General features: G+C 40.7%; 1 protein-coding gene across 2 annotated transcripts; it reads right to left on the bottom strand.

Moving 5' to 3' along the window:
• Positions 1–2,606: 2,606 nt before the first annotated feature.
• On the bottom strand, positions 2,607–22,724 carry pde6a (phosphodiesterase 6A, cGMP-specific, rod, alpha). 2 transcript variants are annotated; one of them, XR_007963401.1, is made up of 25 exons: positions 22,574–22,724; positions 21,666–21,996; positions 20,809–20,950; positions 17,967–18,122; positions 16,959–17,048; positions 15,820–15,960; positions 15,659–15,733; positions 15,179–15,243; positions 15,040–15,106; positions 14,212–14,259; positions 12,511–12,660; positions 11,849–11,992; positions 11,116–11,181; positions 10,758–10,904; positions 9,543–9,650; positions 7,918–8,027; positions 7,594–7,681; positions 6,285–6,385; positions 6,092–6,199; positions 5,961–6,024; positions 5,799–5,873; positions 5,573–5,656; positions 3,488–3,656; positions 3,160–3,410; positions 2,607–2,986 (listed from the first exon to the last, which is right to left on the bottom strand). XR_007963401.1 is itself a non-coding variant. In XM_052072002.1 (24 exons), exons 2-24 carry the CDS (start codon positions 21,992–21,994, stop codon positions 3,373–3,375), a joined length of 2,565 nt encoding a protein of 854 aa, XP_051927962.1. In that variant the 5' UTR covers positions 21,995–21,996; positions 22,574–22,724; the 3' UTR covers positions 2,607–3,372. The 2 variants fall into 2 exon arrangements, 1 of the variants encoding a protein (XP_051927962.1); XM_052072002.1 differs by having other exon boundaries at positions 2,607–3,410.
• Between the last annotated feature and the right edge of the window lie 219 nt (positions 22,725–22,943).

The following is a 22,943-nucleotide window of genomic DNA, read 5'->3' as shown; positions in this document are numbered from 1 at the left end:
AAAACATTGAAAATGATGTTTGTAAGGTGGCAAAATGTGGAAAACGATCAAGGGTTTAAAATACTTTTCAAGGCACTGGAAGTCAAAGTTGCTTTACATTTGGGTGGAAATGTTGTGTAGCTGAGCGCCGTGATGAAATTCCATCTGCATTCATCAGGATGAGACGATAACATAATGAGAACATGCATAGAAATGAAGAGCAAGGGCTCATCAACTCAAGATAACCACACTGATTGATGACTAACCATAAATCCCACACTTGCGGCGTATCCTTAAAGTGGAAGAAAACAAATATTGCGCTTCTTTTAAAATTACGAATGCACCATTTTACATACCGGGACCATCAATTGAGTTCCAAAGCCAAAGTTAAGCGCATTTAATTATAAACTCAAACATGACCCGAGAAAATAGAATTCTTTCATGAACATAACTTTCAAGTATATTCCACCTATGCAGTTTTCTTAAATGTACTTTTACATACTGACCCTTCTTACAGGTTGTTTTTTTTTGTTCACAAAGCCCATTATTTGCTAGCAAATTCAAAAAACAACTTCATTCTCTTGCCAAAGCAAATAACGCCCAAACTCTTGCAGACGTTTTTATCAAACAATAAACAGAAGGCATCCCATTAGTCGTAATATTAATAGCACGCAATGTGCCGATGGCACACTGATGGGCGGAATGAAAAAAACGAATCTGACTTTTGCTTTCTCTGTGCACAAGGGAGACAATGTCAGCTTGAGGTCATACTTTGATCCTGTACTTCTGCAGGGATGCAAATTTCAAGTTTTTTTTTTAATGCAAGGTATTTGCTATAAACATCAAAACAATTTTGCAAACCGCACACACCAAACCCAATAATCTCACTGAGAGATAGAGAAAAAAATCTCCACGTCTTATTTCCTCAGCCTCCTCTAACTGTCACTCCTGTCACTCTTGCTGCACAGACAACCAGAGACTTACTGGGACCAAAATTCGGCCAAGGAAGATTTGCATATGAGGGGCCATCACTCACTGAAACGTAAATATCAACAGAGGGTGGCCATTATGCGGCGAAACCGTATACATATAATCATTTTAAATCGGCCAACGGGAGGGCACACATAGACGAACAACCGTCCTCGCTCATAATCACATCGGGGGACATTTTAGAGTGTTTTTGGAATGTGGGAAGAAAACTGAATACCTGAAGAAAACCCACACAGGGAGAAACATGCAAACCCCACATGGGAAGCCTGGAGCCAAAATGAAACCCAGCACCTCTGCACTGTGAGGCCAACGCACTAACCACTGGACCACCGGGCCGCTCAATGGAGCATACATTTTCCATACATGTCTTTAACACCTTCCACACAAGTATAAAAAAAAAGAAGGGGAAGAATTTTTGGGGGGGGATTTTTTTTTGGCAGACAATTCGAGCTTGGATGCTAATGCTAAACCACATCTTGCATTGAAAAAACATTAGCATGTGATGCTAACATACTGTGCACCCTTCGTGAGTGCCGCACACCGCAGCCGGCCGGTCGATTCAGATCCTGCTTGGAAACAACAGGGAGCGCCTAAAAATAGTCGTCACGGCCCCAACTGCCCCCCAGCTCCAAAACTCCCTTTCACACCCCCTCTCCTTTCTTCCTCTCTCTGCAGCAGTCACGGGTTGTCCCTGCGTCATGACTCGGCCTGGCCAGCATCATGGCCGTATACGGCAATCCTTTGAACCGCAGTCTTATGTCAGCAGCGCTACGTCACGAGGCGGTGACGACACGCGCGCCTACGTATGCGCTACTACAAAGCGCGGAGGGGGTGGAAGGATGCATTTAGAGTATGTGACCCCCTTTGCAGGCTCCATTCGGTTTATTATCGATCGGCTATCATGTGCGCTGTTGTGAAACTCTGACGTGACCCAAATATGGGAGGGTGCTGTGCATACTGTCTCTAGCTCCTTCAAGCAGGGAATCTTCAACATTTTGGGGTTCAGGAGAACATTTTCCAAGGAATCCATTTAACCCTTTGATACATTTTGGTTCAAATTACATCCGATTTGAGGGCAATATAAATATTCTTAATGTCATTTTTTTCAACGTGAAATGTGATGGCTTTGCTGAAGTGGTACAAAATACAGAAAGATTTCAACAACTCCCGAGAACGGTCTGTTACCTCCGGAATTGCAGGACTCTGCCCTTATCACCCGTGAATGGCCATGCCCAAAAACGTCCGAGTAAATGCACAAGAATAAGATGATCAATCATTCTGAAAAAAAAAGTACTCTAGATAAAATAATCGGAAAAATAAAGACTATTCTTGACAGATTCTCAAAACAGGGCTTTAGAAAATGTTAATTTAAATTAAAAAAAATCGAAAAAAGACATTTTGCTCTTTCAAGCTCTATTAATAATAATGATTTTTTTAATCCTCACTGAAAAACAACTCTTGATTACCCTTACCATTATGACTGAGAAAACGAAAAAGGCAATTTTCAAGATTTTTTCTTGTAAAATTATAACTAGGTTACACTTGTTTTCTGGTAAAATTATGACTTTTTCTGGAAGAAATATGACTAATGTTGTAAAACTCCAGCGTATTAAAGGGGGAAAAGATGAAAAAATGTGTGGGGGGAGAGAAAAACAGTTTAATTAAATTAAAAAAAAAGTCCCTCTGAAAAAAACATTTGAATACTGGAACATATTTTTTCCCAACACCCCCAACCTTTTCTCCTAAAATAATCTTGTAAGATTATGATACCTTAATTTACGACCTCAAACAAAATAACAACAACAAAATGAAATATAATAAAAAATAAAAGTAATCAGCAGCACAACACATTTATGAAAAAGACAAGCATGTGTGAGTATGAAAATAGCATCATTTACTATTCTATGAAGCAATCAAACTAATTTTTTAAAATGCAAGCGCACAAAGCATCAAGGACATCAAAGTAAATTTTTAAGTAAGTGTTGAGAAGGGTTTTCCTGGAGAGCCACTATCCAGCCTGTTTTCAATGTCTCCCTCCTCCAACACACCTGATTCAAATGGTGTGTCTAAACTGTGCCCTGTTATACTGTCTTACACTTTATATGTTTTTACTTAATACATTTGTTTAATACTGTTTGGTTTAACTTAACTTTGAAATCTAATTAGCGTTTAATCTTCTTGTTTTCCTACTTTATTTTTTATTCATGATTTAAGTAGAGTTCTTCATTCTATATTAAGCGCATGTTCATGTTCAAACTGAGTCCAATGTTACAGGAGCATATAATAAAATGAAATATACTTTAAAGGAATAAAATCCGCGCTACTCTATTTCAATGCTCGTCACAATGGTAGTCATTTTTTTTGGTGAATGACTTGATGTGGAATGTTTTGATACGCATTCTTCTAGCAGAGCGTACAAGTCTTGGACTGGGCCGCACTCGCTGCAGGAAGAAAAACATCGGATTAGGTGTGGTAAAAATCGAGTTTTGGAGAGTGTTGCACCAGTTGTGCCCCGGACCTTGTCTGGCCGCCGCCGTTGCGCCAGCCACCTCCTCCTTGGCCTTCTTGGCCGCCTCCATGGCGGCCATCTTGGCGTCGTGTTCCTCCTTGAGGGCGTTCCACTCCTTGCGGTTGTTGAGGAGACGATCGAGCATGGGCGTGATCTCCACGTGGAAGCGGCTGAACTCCTGACACCAAAACAGGACAACAAGTCACGCCATGATCACATTGCTATGTTGTAACTGAAGTTTGGTAGGATTAAATACAAATTCAATTGTGTCAGATTACAATTTTTTTCGCTTTAAAAAATGTGATTTTAATCTCGAGAATATCGTGATGTCTTGATATATGAATGTAATTCATTCTTTGACAATGCTTGTAACTCAAAACCCTTGTATATCAAATAACATTTTTCAGTTGAAGAGAATGGCGATGCCATTAATCTGTTCCAGCCTTCCAAATTAGTATTAGTATTCTCAGTACGGCATTATTTTTAATCGTTCTTTGAAGACAATAAAGAATACTGTATCTGTCTGTGAACCTTCCCAACTTATTTGAGTGAAAAAAATCCACTTAATTCTCCTAAATTCTGACTATATGCTGAAATTATATATATATATATATATATATATATATATATGTATATATATATAAAAGGGTGTGGAAAATAATCAATATTAATCGATACATCGATGCGCACGTGCGCGATCCGAGTGCATCGGCTCATTCACTGGGTACGATGCGATTGACGGGTGAAATCGCGATTCATCACGATGCATTGATGGGTATCGGTAAAATCCGATTCAAGCGCCGTTTTATTCATGTTAAACGTCACCTATCTGCCCTTTCCTAAGCGCAATGAATGCACCATCATTGCTTTGCGTTTTGTGTTGAATACGGACGGTAGCCGTGCGTCACATACAGTCCAGTACAGAGTACACAACTAGCGAAACATTATGGAAGTTCGCGCAAGCAGCAGCAAGGAAACTACTGTATTTAATGTTTCCGCAACATTCAGATCTTATGTTTGGAAATACTACGGCTTCGAAAGGAAAGACGGAAAGCTTGATAAAAGCTCCGTAATTTGCAAAGAATGTCGCACTACGAAGCCATACAACGGCAGCACCACAAATATGCAGACCACTTAAAACGATGGCACCACATCACCGACAAGTTTCCCGCCCCTTTCCCGCATCTAACCGTCCAGTTCCTCGTTGGACACCGGAGAAACTCTTGGCAAACCAGGTCAGGATCAGAAAAAAAATCGCCTCTTATTTTGGGGGTCCCCTTGCAGTGGACCACTGTGACCGCGCAAGGAAAAACTATATATGGATGACTCTTTTGGACATTTCATTTTGACACTCAGTGAGAGTGGTCTGTGTACACTACAATACACACAGCAGCTTTGAGGCTGTGAATGCCACATTGTTTCAATTGTATTTTTTTCTGTCCTATGGAGATGGATATTTCATATAAGACACTCAGTGAGTAGTCTGTTTGTGTTTACACTACAGCAACAGCTGTGAGTCTCAGGTGCCAAATTGTTTACATTTTCTTTGCACAAAACCCAATTGTGAAAGGGCTTAAATAAGTTGTTTTACACGTTCTACTGTTTATAAGGAATAAAGTGGTTGCCTTTTTGCAATACCATACTGAATTCCATCTTTTTTTAAACTTTTTTTCTTTGCGTATTTGCATCGTGTTTAATTGCACAATATCACAACAAATTGCACTGTATTGTATCGGATCGCATTGATTTGAACTAAATGGGTATCGCGTCGTATCGCATCGTGAAGACGGTGAAACGTATTCCATGTATCGTTTAAGTATCGCATCGCTGGTAGTGCATCGAGATGTGTATCGAATCGTCCTCAGTGCTGAGATTCACCTCCCTAATATATATATATATATTTCCGTGAGATAGTTTCTTTTTTAACATATACATTATTTTCGTAATTTTCAGACTTTTACTCTGAAATTGACTTCTTCCTTGAAAAACACAACTTTGTTGTCTTAAACATTGACAACTTTTCCAGAAAATATATAATTCTGACTTTTGGTGGGGGCGTGGGGGGCTTTATTCTTTTAAATGGCGGGATATGACCTTGTAAACGAAAGAGCAGACAAAGTCGATGAAGCCGCATTGGAGCTTCGGAAGCTCTTCTGCTTTGTTTCTGTCCATCATGGGCTGAAAAAGGAGACAAAAAGCAAGCCAGTAATTACCATTCTTCCTTTTCCGCTGGACACTTCATTAGGAACACAAGAGAGAATCAATCCAACAGCTGCCGTCGATTAGCTCTTCAGAAAGCGTTCATCTCACAAACACTTACAATGGGTTGTTGCTCCAGGACAGTTCTCTCCAGGTCTCCTTGCTCCCAAAATTCAGCAGCTACAGACAGCGCCACCTGTAGGTGGGCAGTAAAATTAGCACTATCTATCTATCTACACACACACACACACACACACACAAAGGAAAGTGACATCACACTGACCTTGCTCTGAATTTCCCAGGGCTTGGCAATGGCCGACAGGTCGCATGCCGTCATCATCATGGCCCTGTGCAGCAGACGCAACTTGCCGAATAAAATTTTGTGCGCGTGTGTGTTTGCATGCACGTGCTTACATTACAATCTCCTTGCGCGTCGTCTCCAGCATCATGTACTTGGTCCAGTCGTTCCAGTTCTCGTAGGTCTTCGACTGGTCCACGATCTTCTGGAACATGGTCCTTTTCCTGTGCAGGAGAGGACATTGCATCATTGCATCATGGGATTGACCGACTGCGGCAGAGACGAGCTGGCTGGTCGAGTGGCACCGACTTGAAGTAGAGCGCCAGGTCGGTGGCGATGATGGCGATGTCCATGAGGTGGATGACGATGTCATGCTGGCGGCGGTTCAGATTCTGGTAGATGTTCAATGACTGAAACAAGCAACCCAGATGTCAACACACACACACACACACACACACACACGCACACACACACACACAAATGCTATGTTATGTTCTCTGCAATATTATGTTTTTTTTGGTTCCCACTACAGTGAAACTCCTCTACAACGAAATCATGTTTGCAGCAAGACATTTTTAACAACAGGGGGTTTTCACTGTAGCAAATTTTATCTCAGATGTAAACACACACACACACACACACACAAAACGTATAAGTGTAGTCTTTATTTTTATTCCAATACTGTGCGTTGTGCATAAATATGAGCATACACTTATTTGATATTGTTTAACACTAACATACAATTGTTTTATATTAATCACTCCACTTTGTCTGTTGGTTTAAAAAAAGTCATTTATACTCTTTTATAAAAAAAAAAGGAAGTTTCAGTATCTATAATTTGATTTCAAACTTTACTTCTATAAAGTGCACCTGAAGCATAACAGTACTGTAATGAATAATATGTCGACTGTAGACAGTACTGTAACACCTTATGAATATGTAATTAATAGATTTAATGACACAAAACTATGAAAAAATCCACCACAAGGTCAGTTACATTTTTTGGTTATGTTGTAAAGCAACATTCAAATTTTCTATCCATTCGTGAAAAAACAATTGATAGAAAATAGAAGTATTGATTTCTTCATTTTTAGCTGATTTAAATTGGCTCTCGAGGAACCAGAGTTCCCTACCCCTGCACTAGGGGGTATTTTCGCCCGTGTAGGTTTCGTTGTAGAGGAGTTTCACTGTATTCCACCTCTTTTCAGGCTTCCAAGTAGGCTGCCATTTTGTCCTGCACTGCCACCCGCTCTTGATTGATATTAACGTCACAGTGCCCACAGTCCCCAATCACAAATGTCGCAGTTCTTTTTTTTTCTTTCAGCCAAGAGCAGTGGGTGTTCCTGCATAAAATGTCAACCTATGCGGATGGCTGAAAATCCTTATTGCAAACGCCAAATTAATCAGAGTACCGCGTTTAGAATAGTGGGTGACACATATTATTATATATATATACCGGTACATTACTATTGCGCTAAGAAAATTTTTGACATGAACTTCCTCTTTCAACATCCAAGTGGGGAAAATATGCAAAACGGGAAGACTGAGAAGAGGACAAATACTTTTCTACAACATTGTACAAAAACTGTGTGCGTGTTGTGTGAATACTGCAACACACCTCATCTCGCAGCAGAGTCTTGCCAAACTCAAGATGGTGTCTCTCTAAGATGGACGAGCCGTGAAGCTTTGCCAGAGGATTTCCCGACCTGGACACATGCACGCACACACACACACACACACACACGCACACACACACACACCCAAGGTGAAAGAACGCACACTGAGTTTGGGAGGTTACATGGTCCTAAATCATGAACGATCATTTCGGGACTGGCTGCACCTGCTGCACGCGTTGGCTCATTTAAATACAGGTGATGAATTGCGTTTGTAAGAGCTAGCGAACGTCAACAAACGTTGTGACAAACGCAGCTTTTGTGCTCACTTCATCTGGTAGAGGTTGTTGGTGCCTCGGTGGTCGATGTCGTGACAGAAGCCGGCGGTCACCATGGCCATGCACTCCAGGTCAGTGTAGTAACGCTTCAGGTCGCCCGTCTGAAACACGCACAAGAATGTAGAATATTATTGGAATTTCCTGCTCACTGTGTTTACAATCATCTTTAGTGCCCCTCGACTCCCACCACTTATAGGGCCACCTCCATAGGACATGTTTAACATCAAAAAAGGAACTGTTATCTCAAGTATCTGTGTTCCTGCCATCACACCAAATGGTGGATAGTGGTGGTCTGGTCTCACCTCACCACACCAAACTTCTTCCAGCCACACTGGGTCAGATGACATGTTACTTTCTTTGTTTCTGGGATTTGCATGGAGGCGCGACTCCCCGCCTCTCATTATCATATTGTCTCTATATAATATCATGACCGTGTTTCTTCTGGGCTTCCTGACTGAAATCTGAAATCCCCAGGAGCCCAAATTGATTTGTAAACTGCAGAAAAATAAATTAAACCCTTTGAAGGAACTGTTCATTGACTGCAGCCTGTATTTAGATAACCAACATCCATGTGACTCTTAATGCTTTTTTTTAAACTTGTACTTTTTTGAGGATCTAGTCATAATAGAGATGCCTGACGTCTTTGTTTGTTGTTGCTAAGTGAATATGGTATCAGGGGCTGAAATTATTTTTCTCACTAATTTGAATGGCCAAAACAGATACAGTAAACTGACTGGTCCAAACAAATTGCAAATTTGGATCAGGAAATTTGGATTTGAAATCAGGCAAATTTCCTGTCTTCAGGCATGTATTCTTGAGACCTTTTTGTGGGTTTTCTCATGATAGACATATCTACAAAATTCCTGTTACTAAGTGAAACATGTTTCGAGGGCCGAATGCTTTTTTAATTCAAAATGGCTCTGAAATGGTTGATTGAAACTGGGTGTTTGATTGAACCAGTCATGTCTTGTCATTTATGTGAAGTTCTCAGTTTGTAGTCGTTTCTTTCATGTGGTCATGCTTGCTTTTATTGTGTACTAATCGTTTCCTTTTGTTTCAGAAGCTATACTTGCTGCCGTCGTGTTTCCTCGTTACTGTGATTTTCTCCACCTTGTGACCCCTTGCATCTCCCCCTGTTTGTTTTCATATCATCTCATATCCTGCCAGGCCCTGAACCAATTCATGACAGGAAGCTTCAACTTTGCTGCATTTCTTTGTGACGTTTCTTGCATTGTTTTTTTTCCAGCTTTCAATCAAGGTCTCTTTCTCAAATGTGTCAATTGACAATTTGGGTCCATTTTGCATCCTTATCACATACCAATATGGTAGACTTTCTGCGTCCTTTATTCATGTTTTTCTGGTGTTGTTTTTTTGAGAGGGTGAGTCTACTTGTCATAAACATGCAGGTCAATTTCAAATAGTTTATCTTTGTATTACATCCTGGAAATTGTCAAAATAAACCTCAAAATGTTTCCAAGAATAGCATACTTCCTGTGTGTTTTTGGACATGGATTTGTGTGACTTATTTGTGAGTCTACTTATGAGGTATGTGTGTGTGTTTGTGTTTGTGTGTGTGTGTGCGTGTGTGTGTGTGTGTGTGTGTGTGTGAGAGAGACCATGAGCAGCGTGAACATGGTCTGTCCAACGTTGAATCCATGTCTCCAATTGTGATAGGTGATCTTCCTGTAGCCTTTGCTAAGTGAGTACATGAACCTCACGAGTACCTGCACACACACACACACACGCAAACACACACACGCAGACACACAAACCGTTAGGCCTCCATTTGTTCAAATAAATGTTAAAAATAGCTCTGCAGGGAGTTTATTTTCAGGACGCACAGCAGGTGACCAGCAATGCTTCATTATAAATGAACTACCTGCTGATGACCGCTCGCTTGGTATCTCGAAATAAAACTCTAAAACTGCATCTGTGTTATGGCTCTCCCAAGGAGACAATTTGAGTCAAACCCGCCAGCCCAAAAAAGTCAGTTTATAGGGGAGGTTTTTTTGCATTTAAGTTGTCATATGAGAGGATATAAACAACATTAGTTGGGATCTGAGAAGCACTTAAGACCTGTAGTTTGATATGTAACTAGTTGATCTGGTTTGTTTCTATTGGATTTTGCCATTACTGGTGAATTTTGAACATAAACGAACAAAGTTCAAAGCTGATTGAAACAAAAAACAAAAAAACAATCCCCCAAGTGGCTAATTACGGACTACCAGAGTTGGCAAATCCAGGTTCAGAAAGTAAAACCCTGCCACAGTTTGGCATTGGCATAAGATGCTTCTACTCAACTGGCATGTCAATGTGCTTGTTTACCTGCCAGTTGAGTAGAAGGACCTGTGGGAGGGTTTTTATACTTTCCAGACCCGGATGTGTGCACCAAGTTTGGAGACAATTGGATGGAACGTGTACAGTAATCCCTCGTTTATCACAGTCAATGGACTTAAAAAAAAATTATGAATATGTTTGAAAAAATCCATGATGCACTGAAGCCGCGATAAACGAACCGTGAAATAGCGAGGGATCACTGTACCTACGTGTGCCAAGCTATATGTTACACATAGAGCATATCCGACAATAAAAGCTGACTTGACTTGACATAAATTAAGGTTGTTGACTATGATTGTAACCTTGAATTTTGAGAGATTTATGCTCCGACCAGCACAAAGCTCTCAGGCCTGTTTGTTTGCTAATTTGCGTGTGTGCATGAGTAAAAGGCACCTGACAGAAAAGTATTTCTCCAAAGTGAAAGTCCTAAAATGAGCTCACAAATGACAATAAAGTTGTATCCAATCCAATCCAGTCCAAAAAGAAGTGCTCACCTCTCTGGGAATGTGAAACTTGTCCACCACTTTGAGCTCGTAGTACATCCTGATGCCACACTTGACTAGGTCCAACTCACTGTGCTCAAAGTCACAGAAGTGAAATTCCAGAATCTCGACTTTCCTGGCATCGGGGAGGACTTCCGTCTGGAGACAAGACAGACGTATCATTTATGGCATGGGTCTCACGCTCCGTTCCTCGAGGGCCGCTGTCCTGCATTTTTGGGGTGTTTATCCCCTCCAACATTCAAGATGGTGGCCCTCGAGGACCGGAGTTTGACTCTTGTAATTTAGTGGATCATTTCGGAAAGGTGTGTGTTGCGTTTTTAGATTTGTTGTTCTGATTGTTGTTGGTCACCAAGATCTCTTCCAGCTCCTCCTCTTCACACTCATCCGGTTCTTTCCCCCACCGCTCGCGGGTGTTCTGAGAATGCATAGGTAAGATCCGTAATGCATAGGTAAAATCAGAGCTGCCAATCTGTGCCAACACGCATTGTCAAAAATAAAAAATTAAAAAAACACACTGAAATGTTGCAATTTAAGTTTCATCTGTCTCACGTGGAAGGTTCAAATAACTGCCACATTGGTGTGAATACTGTACAGGGTTTTGTGTCTGAATTGGACATTTTTATAGTGATTGGAAAGCATCACTTTGACAAGTTTGTCTTTGAGGGACTTAAAAATTCTCAAAATCAAGCATTTGTTATTTTAATAATTTTGTTGTTCTGCCCGTGACAGGCATGCTGACCAAATTTCAAATTCATGTTGACAAGTGACAAGTGGCTTTTGCTTAAAATGTATTTTTGTATATGGCCTCTTGAGATTTTTTTTTGTGGGTCGACTCAAGAGAGACGTGTCTACTAAATTTCATGCTGCTGAAAACCTGGCTTCGGGGTCTCTGTTTTTTAAATTTGCTTGTAAGAATTAAATGGCCGCAAAATAGTAGACTTTTATGTGTCTACTCATGATAAACATTCCTACCAAACTCATTCAAACAAATTTGTCATTGAACTTTTATGAACCCATGACTGGGGACTGAGTGCATCGAAATGATGACATATCTTCATCAAGAGACGGAGATGTTCACTGACCAAGACGTTCTGTATCTCGTCCTTGCGACACTTGACGTGGTAGAGCACCATATCCTGGAAGATGTCCTTGCGGTTCTCCAGCTTGTTCATCTTGTCGTACGTGTCCGGGTTGAGCACCGACCAGCCAAGGAACTGAGTCAGAGACTGCAATGGGGAGAGACACTGTCACCAGCTTGTGAAGGCATGTGAGGCGGGCAGCAATTCGGACAGCGCTGAGTCTTCATAGAGCTGTGTAGTTACATTTTTTTTACATTTTTTATTGAATTTGTATGATGCTGAAAAATGCTACGTTGTTTATTTATTTTTATAATAAATAAAAACAATAGAATGAAAAATTGGTAGTCACGTAGTCGAGCAGCGAGGGAGAGAAAATAGAAATTTAAAGATGATGTACTGTATCAGGAGAAAAAAAATCCACCTGTTGCTAAACATACTCTGTAAGTGCGACCATTAGAGCTTGTGAACAAAGTGGATGCACAAAAGACTCCAAGCAAATGAATAATGGACATGCACATACCTCCATTTAGAAACCTGTGAGACAGACAGACAGACAGACACACACCCACACACACGCACACACACACACACACACACACACACACACACACACACACACACACACACACACAAACACACACACACTCGTGCTGAGGCTACTCCACCTCCATCAGCGTTTCGTCCATTTCGTCAAAGGGTTTCCCGTCCTTCCTGTTATAGAACGTTGCCACGCCCACAATCTCCTCTTTCTTGTTGACGATGGGCATGGACAAAACGTTCCGAACTGTCCAGCCCGAGTTGTCCAGCGGTTCTTTCTGGGAAAAAGAAGGGACTCACACCCATGAATAATAATACTTTTAAAAAACTATAAACATCCATTTAACTACAACAATTAGAATAAATGAATATTTACAGTGCCTAATACTAAACGCTAACTATGTGCAGTTCATGTTTAATACATGTTGGTGTGTCGTAAAGTCTTACAAATGGAAATTAAGTGTATAATTAAGTTTGGAACAAATGATCATAAATGAGTGCATCATTGGTGTGAGAACATGTAATTGATTTTGTACGCAATGTGTAATAAACATGGAACAATGTATTGTGTGTGACAAATGTGTAATAGGCAAAATGTTTGAAATAACTATGATAAGTGCATGAAAATATATAGCGAGAATGTGCATAATCAATTCACACAATAATATAGTTTGCAATAAACACCTGTAATACCTGAGTCTTAAATGATAGTCATAGATCCATAGCCTGCGTATGTGAAAAATTCCGAATAGTTGGACTATAAGTGGTTCATAAATTCAAATATTAATGCATCAAGTGTGTAGTAAACGTTAAAATGTGCAATTCACATAAATGATAGAAAACGTATAAAAATGTGTCATAAATATTTATGTACACTATGTGTGTCTGTATATATAGCCTGTAAAATGTGTAATAAATTTGCACACACATTACAGCAGGAGTGTAATAAATGTGACATTGTATTATGAATGTGTACAAAATGTGTTGTAGATGCATATCGGCGGGTGGGGGGTTGCAAAAGTTGCAATGGATGACATGGGTGATTGCCGATTTGGTCCAATGGCGGCACTTTGCAGCGGTTAAATGATATGCTCAAGATAAATCGGCATGTTGAGCAAACTCCTCCAGCATTTGCACATGGTCACTTGGTTGATACTTGTTCAAATAACTCCGGATTGTTGCGCTGCCTGTTTCTTAAGGCTTGCCGTGCACAACGGCTTCAGTTGCTCCACGAGCTCTGTGCAATAGTTGTGTCGTAAGTATATAATTAATTTGTGATATGTGTGTAAACTATCTGTTCCAGTTATGATGGCAACAGTTTCAGCCTACAGAACAAATCATTTTCAGAATTTTGTATGGGACAAATGTCATCTAGACTGCATCCATCCATTTTCCTCACTGGGGCGAGTGATAAAAAGTGAGATTGGTGTCATTTAATTGTACTGAAAGAATCAAGCTGAAGAAAATCCGCCACATCAGCCACCTTGGCAGAGAACAAGCGTGTCCTCTCAACCCCGTGAATGGATCCCAAAAGAAGGAGTAGAAATGATGAATTTGGTCGTTAGAGTGAGCGCACCTCCCCGTGGCAAAGTGATTCTAATGGGAGGACAGATGAGAGGAGCTGCGCATCCTACTGGAAAGTCAGCGAGGAAAGAAAAGGAGATTTCTTCCCTTAATGGCGGTGGCGTAACCCCACATGCGCACACATGCACGCGCACACAATATCACGTTTGTGCCACGACCCGCACAATCGAAAGACTGCTCAGATGCAAAACAGCGCCATCATAACGTGCAGCACGTACACCTTTATATGAAACTGTAACTCTTACTTGGAAATTAAAGAATTCATCCTCAGCTGCATTCATTATGTTGCAAATCTGTGAGAAGCAAGGAAAGAATATTGTAATTGACATGCGTGTGCTTGAAAATGTCAACAAGAGTACCGGTATATGTGCATTAACATGCCCATAAGTCTGCAATTATCGTGGAAGAAATTTGTAGTACATGTGCAGTAAGTATGCAGTGTTTAATTACTGGATCCACTACACAACTTACGTAATTGAACATTTCGAGTGTGACATATTTTTCCAAATGAATCGCTTTTTGGAATTCAAATGTCTCACAATGAGTAATGCTTCTTTGGTGATTGCACATGAATTTTCAAATAACGCAGAGTGGATAAGTCTGGACAGGAGTGCACCTTAAAAGCGCACAAGCCAGGCCCATTAAAAAAACAAAACAAAACAACAAACAGGAGAATATGGCTTCTAATGTGCAAAAGATGTGTACTAAATGCCTAATAAATATGTAACAAAGACGTAATAAGCATGCAACAAATTTTAGTACAGAGTAAATAAATATGTCATAAGTGCATAATAGGCCTTACATAATGTATTAAATATATAAACAAGGGTGTGTTCAATTTATAAATAATGTGCAACTAATCTCTACGTATAATAGAACAAAAATGTACATGTGCTTAGTGAATGAATAAATGTTCATGCATAGTAAAACTGTCGTGGCAATAAAGAGATTAGGTAGTACATGTGCAAATAATGATCAATGTATGTAAAGGATCAAACAATCATTCATCACCTCTCAAAATGAATAGAAATTAATGCATCAAGCATTAAAATAAAGCTCAAAAAAATTCTTACGAGTCCATTTTCTGCAACATAAGTCGGCAAGCCGCTGACCAGAGCCCAATGATCAGCTGGAGGGTTCCTGCATGTCAATAACAACAGCATTTGAGTCACAATAATTCAGAAGCCATCAACAATTGTGTTTGCGACTGACGGAATAACTTTGATGTCTTCTTTGCCGTGCAGGATGTAGTCGATAATTTTGTAGAAGACTATTTCCTGCACAAGACAACACAAACATAGCATTGAATATGTTTCAATTTTATTCTAAGAACCAAGAACACACTTTGACGTCATTTTAAAATCAGAGATGGAAGTCAACTTTTGAATTTTTTTGCTCAGATCCTGAAACTGTCCTTGTTTTGGGGTTTTTTCCTCTTGTGCCTCAGATTTTAATAATAACAATAATAATAATGATAATACCAGTTGAGTGTGTACCCCGCCTATTGCCTGACAGCTGGGATAGGCTACAGCATGCCTGCAACACTCATGGGAATAAGCGGCTCGGATAATGGATGGATGCATCATACCTGAGTCGTATGTCACAAACTTCCATATTGCATCAAAAATATGTTCCTGGACACTTAAAGTCATCTCTGATGAAAAATTGACCTGTGTCATCATTATGACTTACCCGGCCATCAGGTGTTTTGGGTCCGTCATACGGAGGAACTTCTCCCATCAGGACAGGCCATAGGTCAAAGAACTCCTATAAATAAAAGAATACAATTGGACAAAGGTGCATAGGTTTAAGCCATCAATGCTAGCGTTGGCCCAGTGGATGTTGCTGGTCACTTTGGTTTTGGTCATGTCCAGCAGGCCCACAGAGTAGCGGTCGCAGTTAAGGAAGGCTCGCACTGTGTACAAGGCCTTGTGAAACTGCCTCTCAATGTCCGTCAGCTCCTCAAACACCTTGCTGGCCGACCACAGCAACACCTGCGGCGCACACGTACACACACACACACACACACACACACACACACACACACACACACACACACACACACACACACACACACACGTACACACACACACACGCATGGTCATAATTTTGACTTAAATTTGAGGGTTTTTATTAAGATGAGCTGTCACTTTGCTGATTTTTATTTAATTATTTTTTGTCTTGAGATATGAGCAAAACTTTGAGTTATGAGCACTCGCTATGGGTGCAGCCAACTCTACAACAAGCCAAGTGCTTGCTCTAAGTTGTAAATTGGTATTCCACGTTCAGGTTTAGCGGAAAACTCCATGCTTTAGCAAAGAAAATGACATGTTTTGTCTTGAACCAAACCGTCCAACCAACAAAAGTCTTTTAGACTTAAGACTAACACTCACTGCTAAACACCACAGACGGCCGAACAAACGTAATTACGAGTGATGTTACAGTAGTTTTGAACTTAGAAGCATTCAAGAAGCAGGTGTCAAACTCAAGGTCCAGAGGCTCGATCTGGCCCACCACTTCATTTTATGTATTGCGGAAGCAATTCTTGGCCGTCAGCTCTTATGATTCTTGCTCAAATCACCACCATAATTTCCAAATGTCATATGTAGAAATAATACGAGAGGTATTGCAATTGACTTTTGCTATTCTTTGTACAGTAACTTGAACAATAGTTGAACAAATTATTGGCCCTCTGCAGGAAACCGTAACTATAGTGTGGTCCGTGACAAAAATGAGTTTGGCACCCCAGCTTGAAAATACTTGAACACCACCGTAGCAGTAGCACGTGGACATACAATATAACAAAATTCCAGCATTAATCGTTGAAATGTCATCCACCTTCCTTTGGACTTTTGAGTTTCATCGATCGCTGTTGACACTTTGTATTATTGGCTTTTCTTTCCAGGGGCTGCTGTGAGTCACAAAGCTTCTAAGTGAGCCGCAGCAGCCCACACAGGCAACATGAGGAGGGAACGCAGGAAATAAAACTCACCTGCCCTCTTCTGGTCTCACAGTTGTGCAGGTAGCTCAAGTGGAAAACCCTCAGCACCAGGTTGGCAAATTTCAAATATTTGTTCAGAGTCTGCGGGGTAAATTGAAATTTATTTTTATTCTTGAGGTTTGAGGTTTTGTGGTGACAATAATTCAAAATAGTAACATCAAGGCAAAGGTGATTCATTGACATAGCTATTTATGTATGGATATGTCATACAGGGCGGCCCGGTAGCCCAGTCGGCTTCACAATGCAGAGGTACCGGGTTCGATTCCAGCTCAGGCCTCCCTGTGTGGAGTTTACATGTTCTCCCCAGGCCTGCGTGGGTTTACTCCGGGTGCTCCGGTTTCCTCCCACATTCAAAAACATGCGTGGCAGGCTGATTGGACGGTCTAAATTGTCCCTTGGTGTGAGTGTGGGCGTGGATGGTTGTTTGTCTCTGTGTGCTCTGCGATTGGCTGGCAACTGATTCAGGGTGTCCCCCACCTACTGCCCAAAGACGGCTGGGATAGGCTAGTGAGGATCAAGCGTTTCGGAAAATAGATGGATGGATGTCATACATAAATTTCTGATCTCTTTGTTCTGGTCAAAACCCGAGATGCAACATTTTGAATAAACTGCAGCTGTTTAAGACTCTTTTGAAAGAGTCCGGTGAGAAGACCATTACAATAGTCAAGTCTACTGGAGAAATAAGCAAGAATAAGCCCTTCCGCTTGGCACATGCAACCTTCACTCTGGATGTTTTTCAGCGGGTAAACTGCTGTTTTATCGTGATTGATTTGTATGACTGTTGACACACTTGATAGTTTCAGACTTGGTTTTTGCTTGGTAAAAGCAACAAAAGCCGTGGCGTAGGCGCTGTAACATGATTTTGATGTATTTGATCGAGGCACAGGCAAATTCAGCACTAAGATCCCTTAGCAGACCAAATTCTGAGGCCGGCTCATTCGGATCTCAAGGCACCATTGTATATTATTTGAGAAAATACACCAGCATGTACACGTTTACCTCCTCGTCCGCGGTGGTGAAGTGTGGAGCGTTGTCCATCTTGTTGACGGCCATCATGACGGCCACCATGTCCTTGCCGTTCATAATGGGCACAGCCAGCACATTCCTGGTGGTGTACTTGGTTAGCTCGTCCACAAAGTTGCTGAAGTGAGGATTCTAAAAATACCGCAGGAAGATGAGGAGCGGGAAGATTTAAACATTTCAAGCAAAACCCAATGGACTAGGTCAACAGTGTAGTCCTCGAGCAAGGGGGAGACCTCATTAAATGACGAGAGAATTCAAATCTGCAGATGGACGTTCAGTATTCTCTTGGGAAAGTCTTTTGTCTGAACATCACTGTTATCAAATTGTTTTTTTCTTCTTTTTTACACATTACCAGACAAAGTCAAACTAATCTTTCTTGAGGTTAAACTTCACAATTTCAATATGTTAACAACAGCCCTGATGAGTAAGGCTGAATGATTTAGGTGTAAGACATGTACAGTATTGTATCAAATATGCAATTATATCTTTTATTTTGTAAATTAATATTTTTAAATTGCTAACGAAACAAATTATGGTATTCAAGGGGCTTTTGGTACTTAATTGTATTTAATGTTTGGAATATTGTAAAAAAGAGTCTTTCGATTTTATTTATTTGTAACTCATATTGTTATGAATTACTGTACCACACACACACACACACACACACACACACACACACACACACACACACACACACACACACAAATCCCAAACATAATCTCCACTTTCAGTGGATCTAGAAAGTCTCAGCAACCCGCCAGAAAAGGCGCTGCGCTCACTGCATTAGCATCACAAAGCTAGCCAATTATGACAAAACACGAGCTGTCACTAGAGGTTTTGTAATTGACCCAATTTTACTGATGGTATGCCCATCAGTCAAGCCCCGGGAGGATTGTGTTTACTGCTCCATGTGAGAATAAAATTGACGAAACACGTCCGAATACTGGAGTGATAAAATCATGGGGTTTGGAGGCCTGGTTTGGAAGGAAATTGTGGAGTCACGTCGCTCTCTGGTGGCTATTGTAGTGCAGAGCATCAGGGGGAAAAATAATAAATTGCACTGGGAGATTATTAACAGTGGGGAATTGAATGAGAGTTTTGTAGGATTCATCCCACCCTGGATGGATCAGTTACATTCTTTCACCGATACGGGATAAGAGGATTATTATAAGCGGCGGCTAAGGCACTGCAAGGAACATTGGGAGCACTGCTGTAGCACTGTTTTAGTTATCAAAATAGGTCACGTTAGATACTACCGGTGCCACTACTACCACTACTAACAATAATAATTATTATTACTACGATCATCATCATCACCATCATAATTATCATCATCATCGTTATTTTTACAGCTTATAAGAATGATGTACTAAATTAGATTTGGAATTGAAAGTATACATTTATTGATAAAACTTTAAAAATCCAGAAAAGGTCTTTTTTTATTTCGGAATTTAAGCATTTATTATTTCAAGTAGAATATAAATGATTGTATAAATGAATATAAAATATTTAAAATAAGCGCTACAATATTCCCTTTACGCTTGAAAGTGTGCGAAATTAGATGGACTGGACAAAGTCTAGAATACTGCTCATCTTGAAGAATAAAAAATAATATTAATTCCTACAACAATTAATGAATGAGCTCCACAATAATATGAGCAAATATTACACATATGAAATAAACACTATATAAAGCATAGATATACAGTATATCTATCTATCTATCTATCTATATCTATATCTATATATATATCTATATCTATATCTATATCTATCTATCTATCTATCTATCTATCTATCTATCTATCTATCTATCTATCTATCTATCTATCTATCTATATATATATATATATATATCTATATATATATATATATATATACACTCCCCCGAAGGAACAATAGCAGACATTGAGGACAGCTACAAGTACCTTGGTATACCACAAGCCAATGGCAACCTTGAACTGGCAACAAGGAAAGCGGCTACGGCCAAATACCTCCAGCGAGTGAGGCAAGTCCTAAGAAGTAAGCTCAATGGCAAGAATAAGACCCGGGCAATAAACAGCTATGCCCTGCCAGTGATCAGATACCCTGCAGGAATAATAAGGTGGCCAAAGTAAGAGAAGGAGGCCGGGGACTAGTAAGTGTGAGAGCCACTATCCAGGATGAAACATCCAAGCTCCATGAATACATCAAGGAGAAGGCTCCAATGGATGACGTACTCAGAGAATGTCTCAGACAATGGGGAACAGAAGATGAGGCGCTGGAAGAGGGACCATCATGGGAGGACAAGCCCCTACACGGGATGTAACGGGATGGGATTCTGGAAGGTAAAGGTGACAGTCGTGCCTGTGGTGGTCGGAGCACTCGGGGCAGTGACCCCCAAACTAGATGAGTGGTTGCAACAGATCCCGGGAAAAACATCGGACATCTCAGTCCAGAAATGTGCAGCAAGGATACTGCGCAGAACCCTCAAGCTTCCTGGCCTCTGGTAGAGGACCCGAGCTGAATGAGGGACGGACACCACCCGAGGGGTGAGATGAAGATTTTTTTATTTTATACACACACACACACACACACACACACACACACACACACACACACACACACACACACACACACACACGGAGTATTAAATGTAGGTACTGTACGTTTAATACTTTGATTCACATTGTTGAAATTGTTACTTTTAATATGTTGTGAGTTCAATGTATTAATATCCAGGCCAAAAATTCTGCCTTACAAATATTAATGATCATGTTTGCAAGTTTTGAAGGTTCTACTACTGCGGTATTAGTGTGTAGGTGCATCAGTTTATTACCTGGGACACGTCAGGCACGTTGACCATCTTTTTGGTGGAGGCCACATGGCCCACGATGCCCAAATCCAGCGGGTACACAATTTCACTATCAGGCTGTACCAGGCAGTCGTCAAACACGGAATCTTTATGCACATTAAACAATCTGCAAGGGACAAGTGATAATTCTGCATCAATAACAGGAGACCAATTCTATTTTTTTTTCTAATCTGTGGATCAAGGTGGTTCGTTCCGCATGTCGTCAAATTGGTAGCTACTTCAAATAGGCCATTGAAAATGTCATTCACTTTCCATGCAGATTCACACAAAGGTGCAGTTGAGATGGACGAATGTATTTTCACTTTCCAAAGAGGACAGTCTGAGTGGGTTGGTAAGTGAGTTAGAGGATGATTTACAACGGGAGCTTCCAACCAGTAAACCGATAAATTTGGAGAATATGTGCATTACGTATCGCAACCTGCAATACGTAATGCTCCGCCCCAACCCCGGCACTTACTTTCCAAGTGGAATGTATATCTGCAACCCAACCTATACCATTGCTCTGGCATAAAAATGACGATGCGCCAGTTGTTACGCCCAGCACAAACTCATTTCTATGACCTAATTGCCGGATGAGTCGGGGGCCAGGCAACTCTCAACTTTTGACAGTTTACGATTTGCTCTTATCGGGGTCAGAAGAAATGACGCAGCATATGTAACTATAACGGGAAAACACATTTGTTGCATGTGGCTTTGCAATGCGGCGTACGGCCAACTACAGGACTTTTTTCGGTCTTGGCAGTGGTTTTGGTGTCTTTACTGTAAATGAAAAACAATACTGTTTCGGATTTGTTAAATAGGTTAAATGTTGGAGGATCAACCTAGTAGCAAGCTCAGCCACGCCGTTCCTTTGTCGGTACATGAAGAGGCTCATGCAGTCAGCCCTCAACATGAAGCTGAGGTGCCTCATGAGATTGAAGAGAGACTTTTCCATCTGCAGGTTGTCCTGGATGTCTCGCACTAGGTCAAAGAGGATCTCGCTCTCTTCCACTGCAGTGAGCTGGTGATAGCGGCTCACGTCCACAGCCGTGGTGCGGCCATTATCCAGCAGGTCCGACACCACCTTGGGTCGGAAGTTGACATCGTAATAGTGCTTGGCAAAATGGGGGTTGGCGTCCAGGAACTGCGTGGCCGTGGCGGCATCCATCATGACTGTGGAGCAAAGCGGGCATCAATAATATACACTTGTGCCTTGAGATACGAGTGACATGATTTAGGAATTTTAGATAAGAGCCGTTGTTCAGTCATTTTTTTGCTACAGTATGAATAACAAAAACAGAATAAAATACTAAAACAAGGTCGAGTGTCATGCTTAGTCGAAAGCCAAAGAAGAAAATATGTTTTAAGACGAGTTCTTTTTTTTAACATGGAGTATTTGTTGAGAGCAACATACAAAAAAGTATTGTGTAGTAAAGTAAACTACAAACAAGTGTTTCACCTTCCTCCTTCTGTGTAGCAACATGGGGGGGAAAAAACACATGAACCCCCAAATGTTAATCTTTGAAACTAATTGACTAACACAAAAACAGACAATTTAGAGGTACAGTAAATATTGTTACTTTTTAAGTTACTTTCGATTCTTCGTTTTTGTTTTATGTCGTCGGAGAAAGTACTTTTTCAATATTAGTTCTAGTAATTTAATTAGTCTTCGTTAGCTATAATAACCTTGATCACAACACTCATGACGTCACAGCAAGCACATATATCGATCATAAAAGACAAGCGGTACCTAATGAAGTGTCCGTATTGTCTCCAGCAGCACAGTGTCTAATCCCTCTGTTTTATCACACAGTCTGCAGGTGGATGAGAGAGCAAAGAGGATTATTGCAAGGGTGCCTTTAAATAATCACGTGCGCGTAAACCTGCACACAAATGCAAGCCTGAGATTACGATATTTTCCACAGTTGAGAGCCACCACCTGGGAATCCTCCCTCTTTTATTGCAACATGGGCATTCATCGCTCATATTCCTATTGGAATATTGACATGAAAAAGCCAACATGCATTCATTTTTACACACACACACACACACACACATATCAAAACAGAAGCAAAGTTGTGAAATGCAGACGTAGTTGCCCATTTTGGTGTGAAGCCTGC

This window comes from Hippocampus zosterae, chromosome 1, assembly GCF_025434085.1.
Source record: "Hippocampus zosterae strain Florida chromosome 1, ASM2543408v3, whole genome shotgun sequence".
NCBI classification, from domain to species: Eukaryota; Metazoa; Chordata; class Actinopteri; order Syngnathiformes; family Syngnathidae; genus Hippocampus; species Hippocampus zosterae.
This window is presented reverse-complemented; position numbering and strand designations above follow the sequence as displayed.

Bases quoted from the DNA above. Each gene is read 5' to 3' on its own strand.
- pde6a (XM_052072002.1), bottom strand. From the start codon at position 21,994: ATGATGGATGCCGCCACGGCCACGCAGTTCCTGGACGCCAACCCCCAT. The intron at 6,200-6,284 runs GTCGGTGCCACT...TCTCCTGCACAG, and splicing joins GACCTGGCGCTCTACTTCAA to GAAAAGGACCATGTTCCAGA. The intron at 5,874-5,960 runs GTCAGTGTGATG...GCCCACCTACAG, and splicing joins CCTGGGAAATTCAGAGCAAG to GTGGCGCTGTCTGTAGCTGC.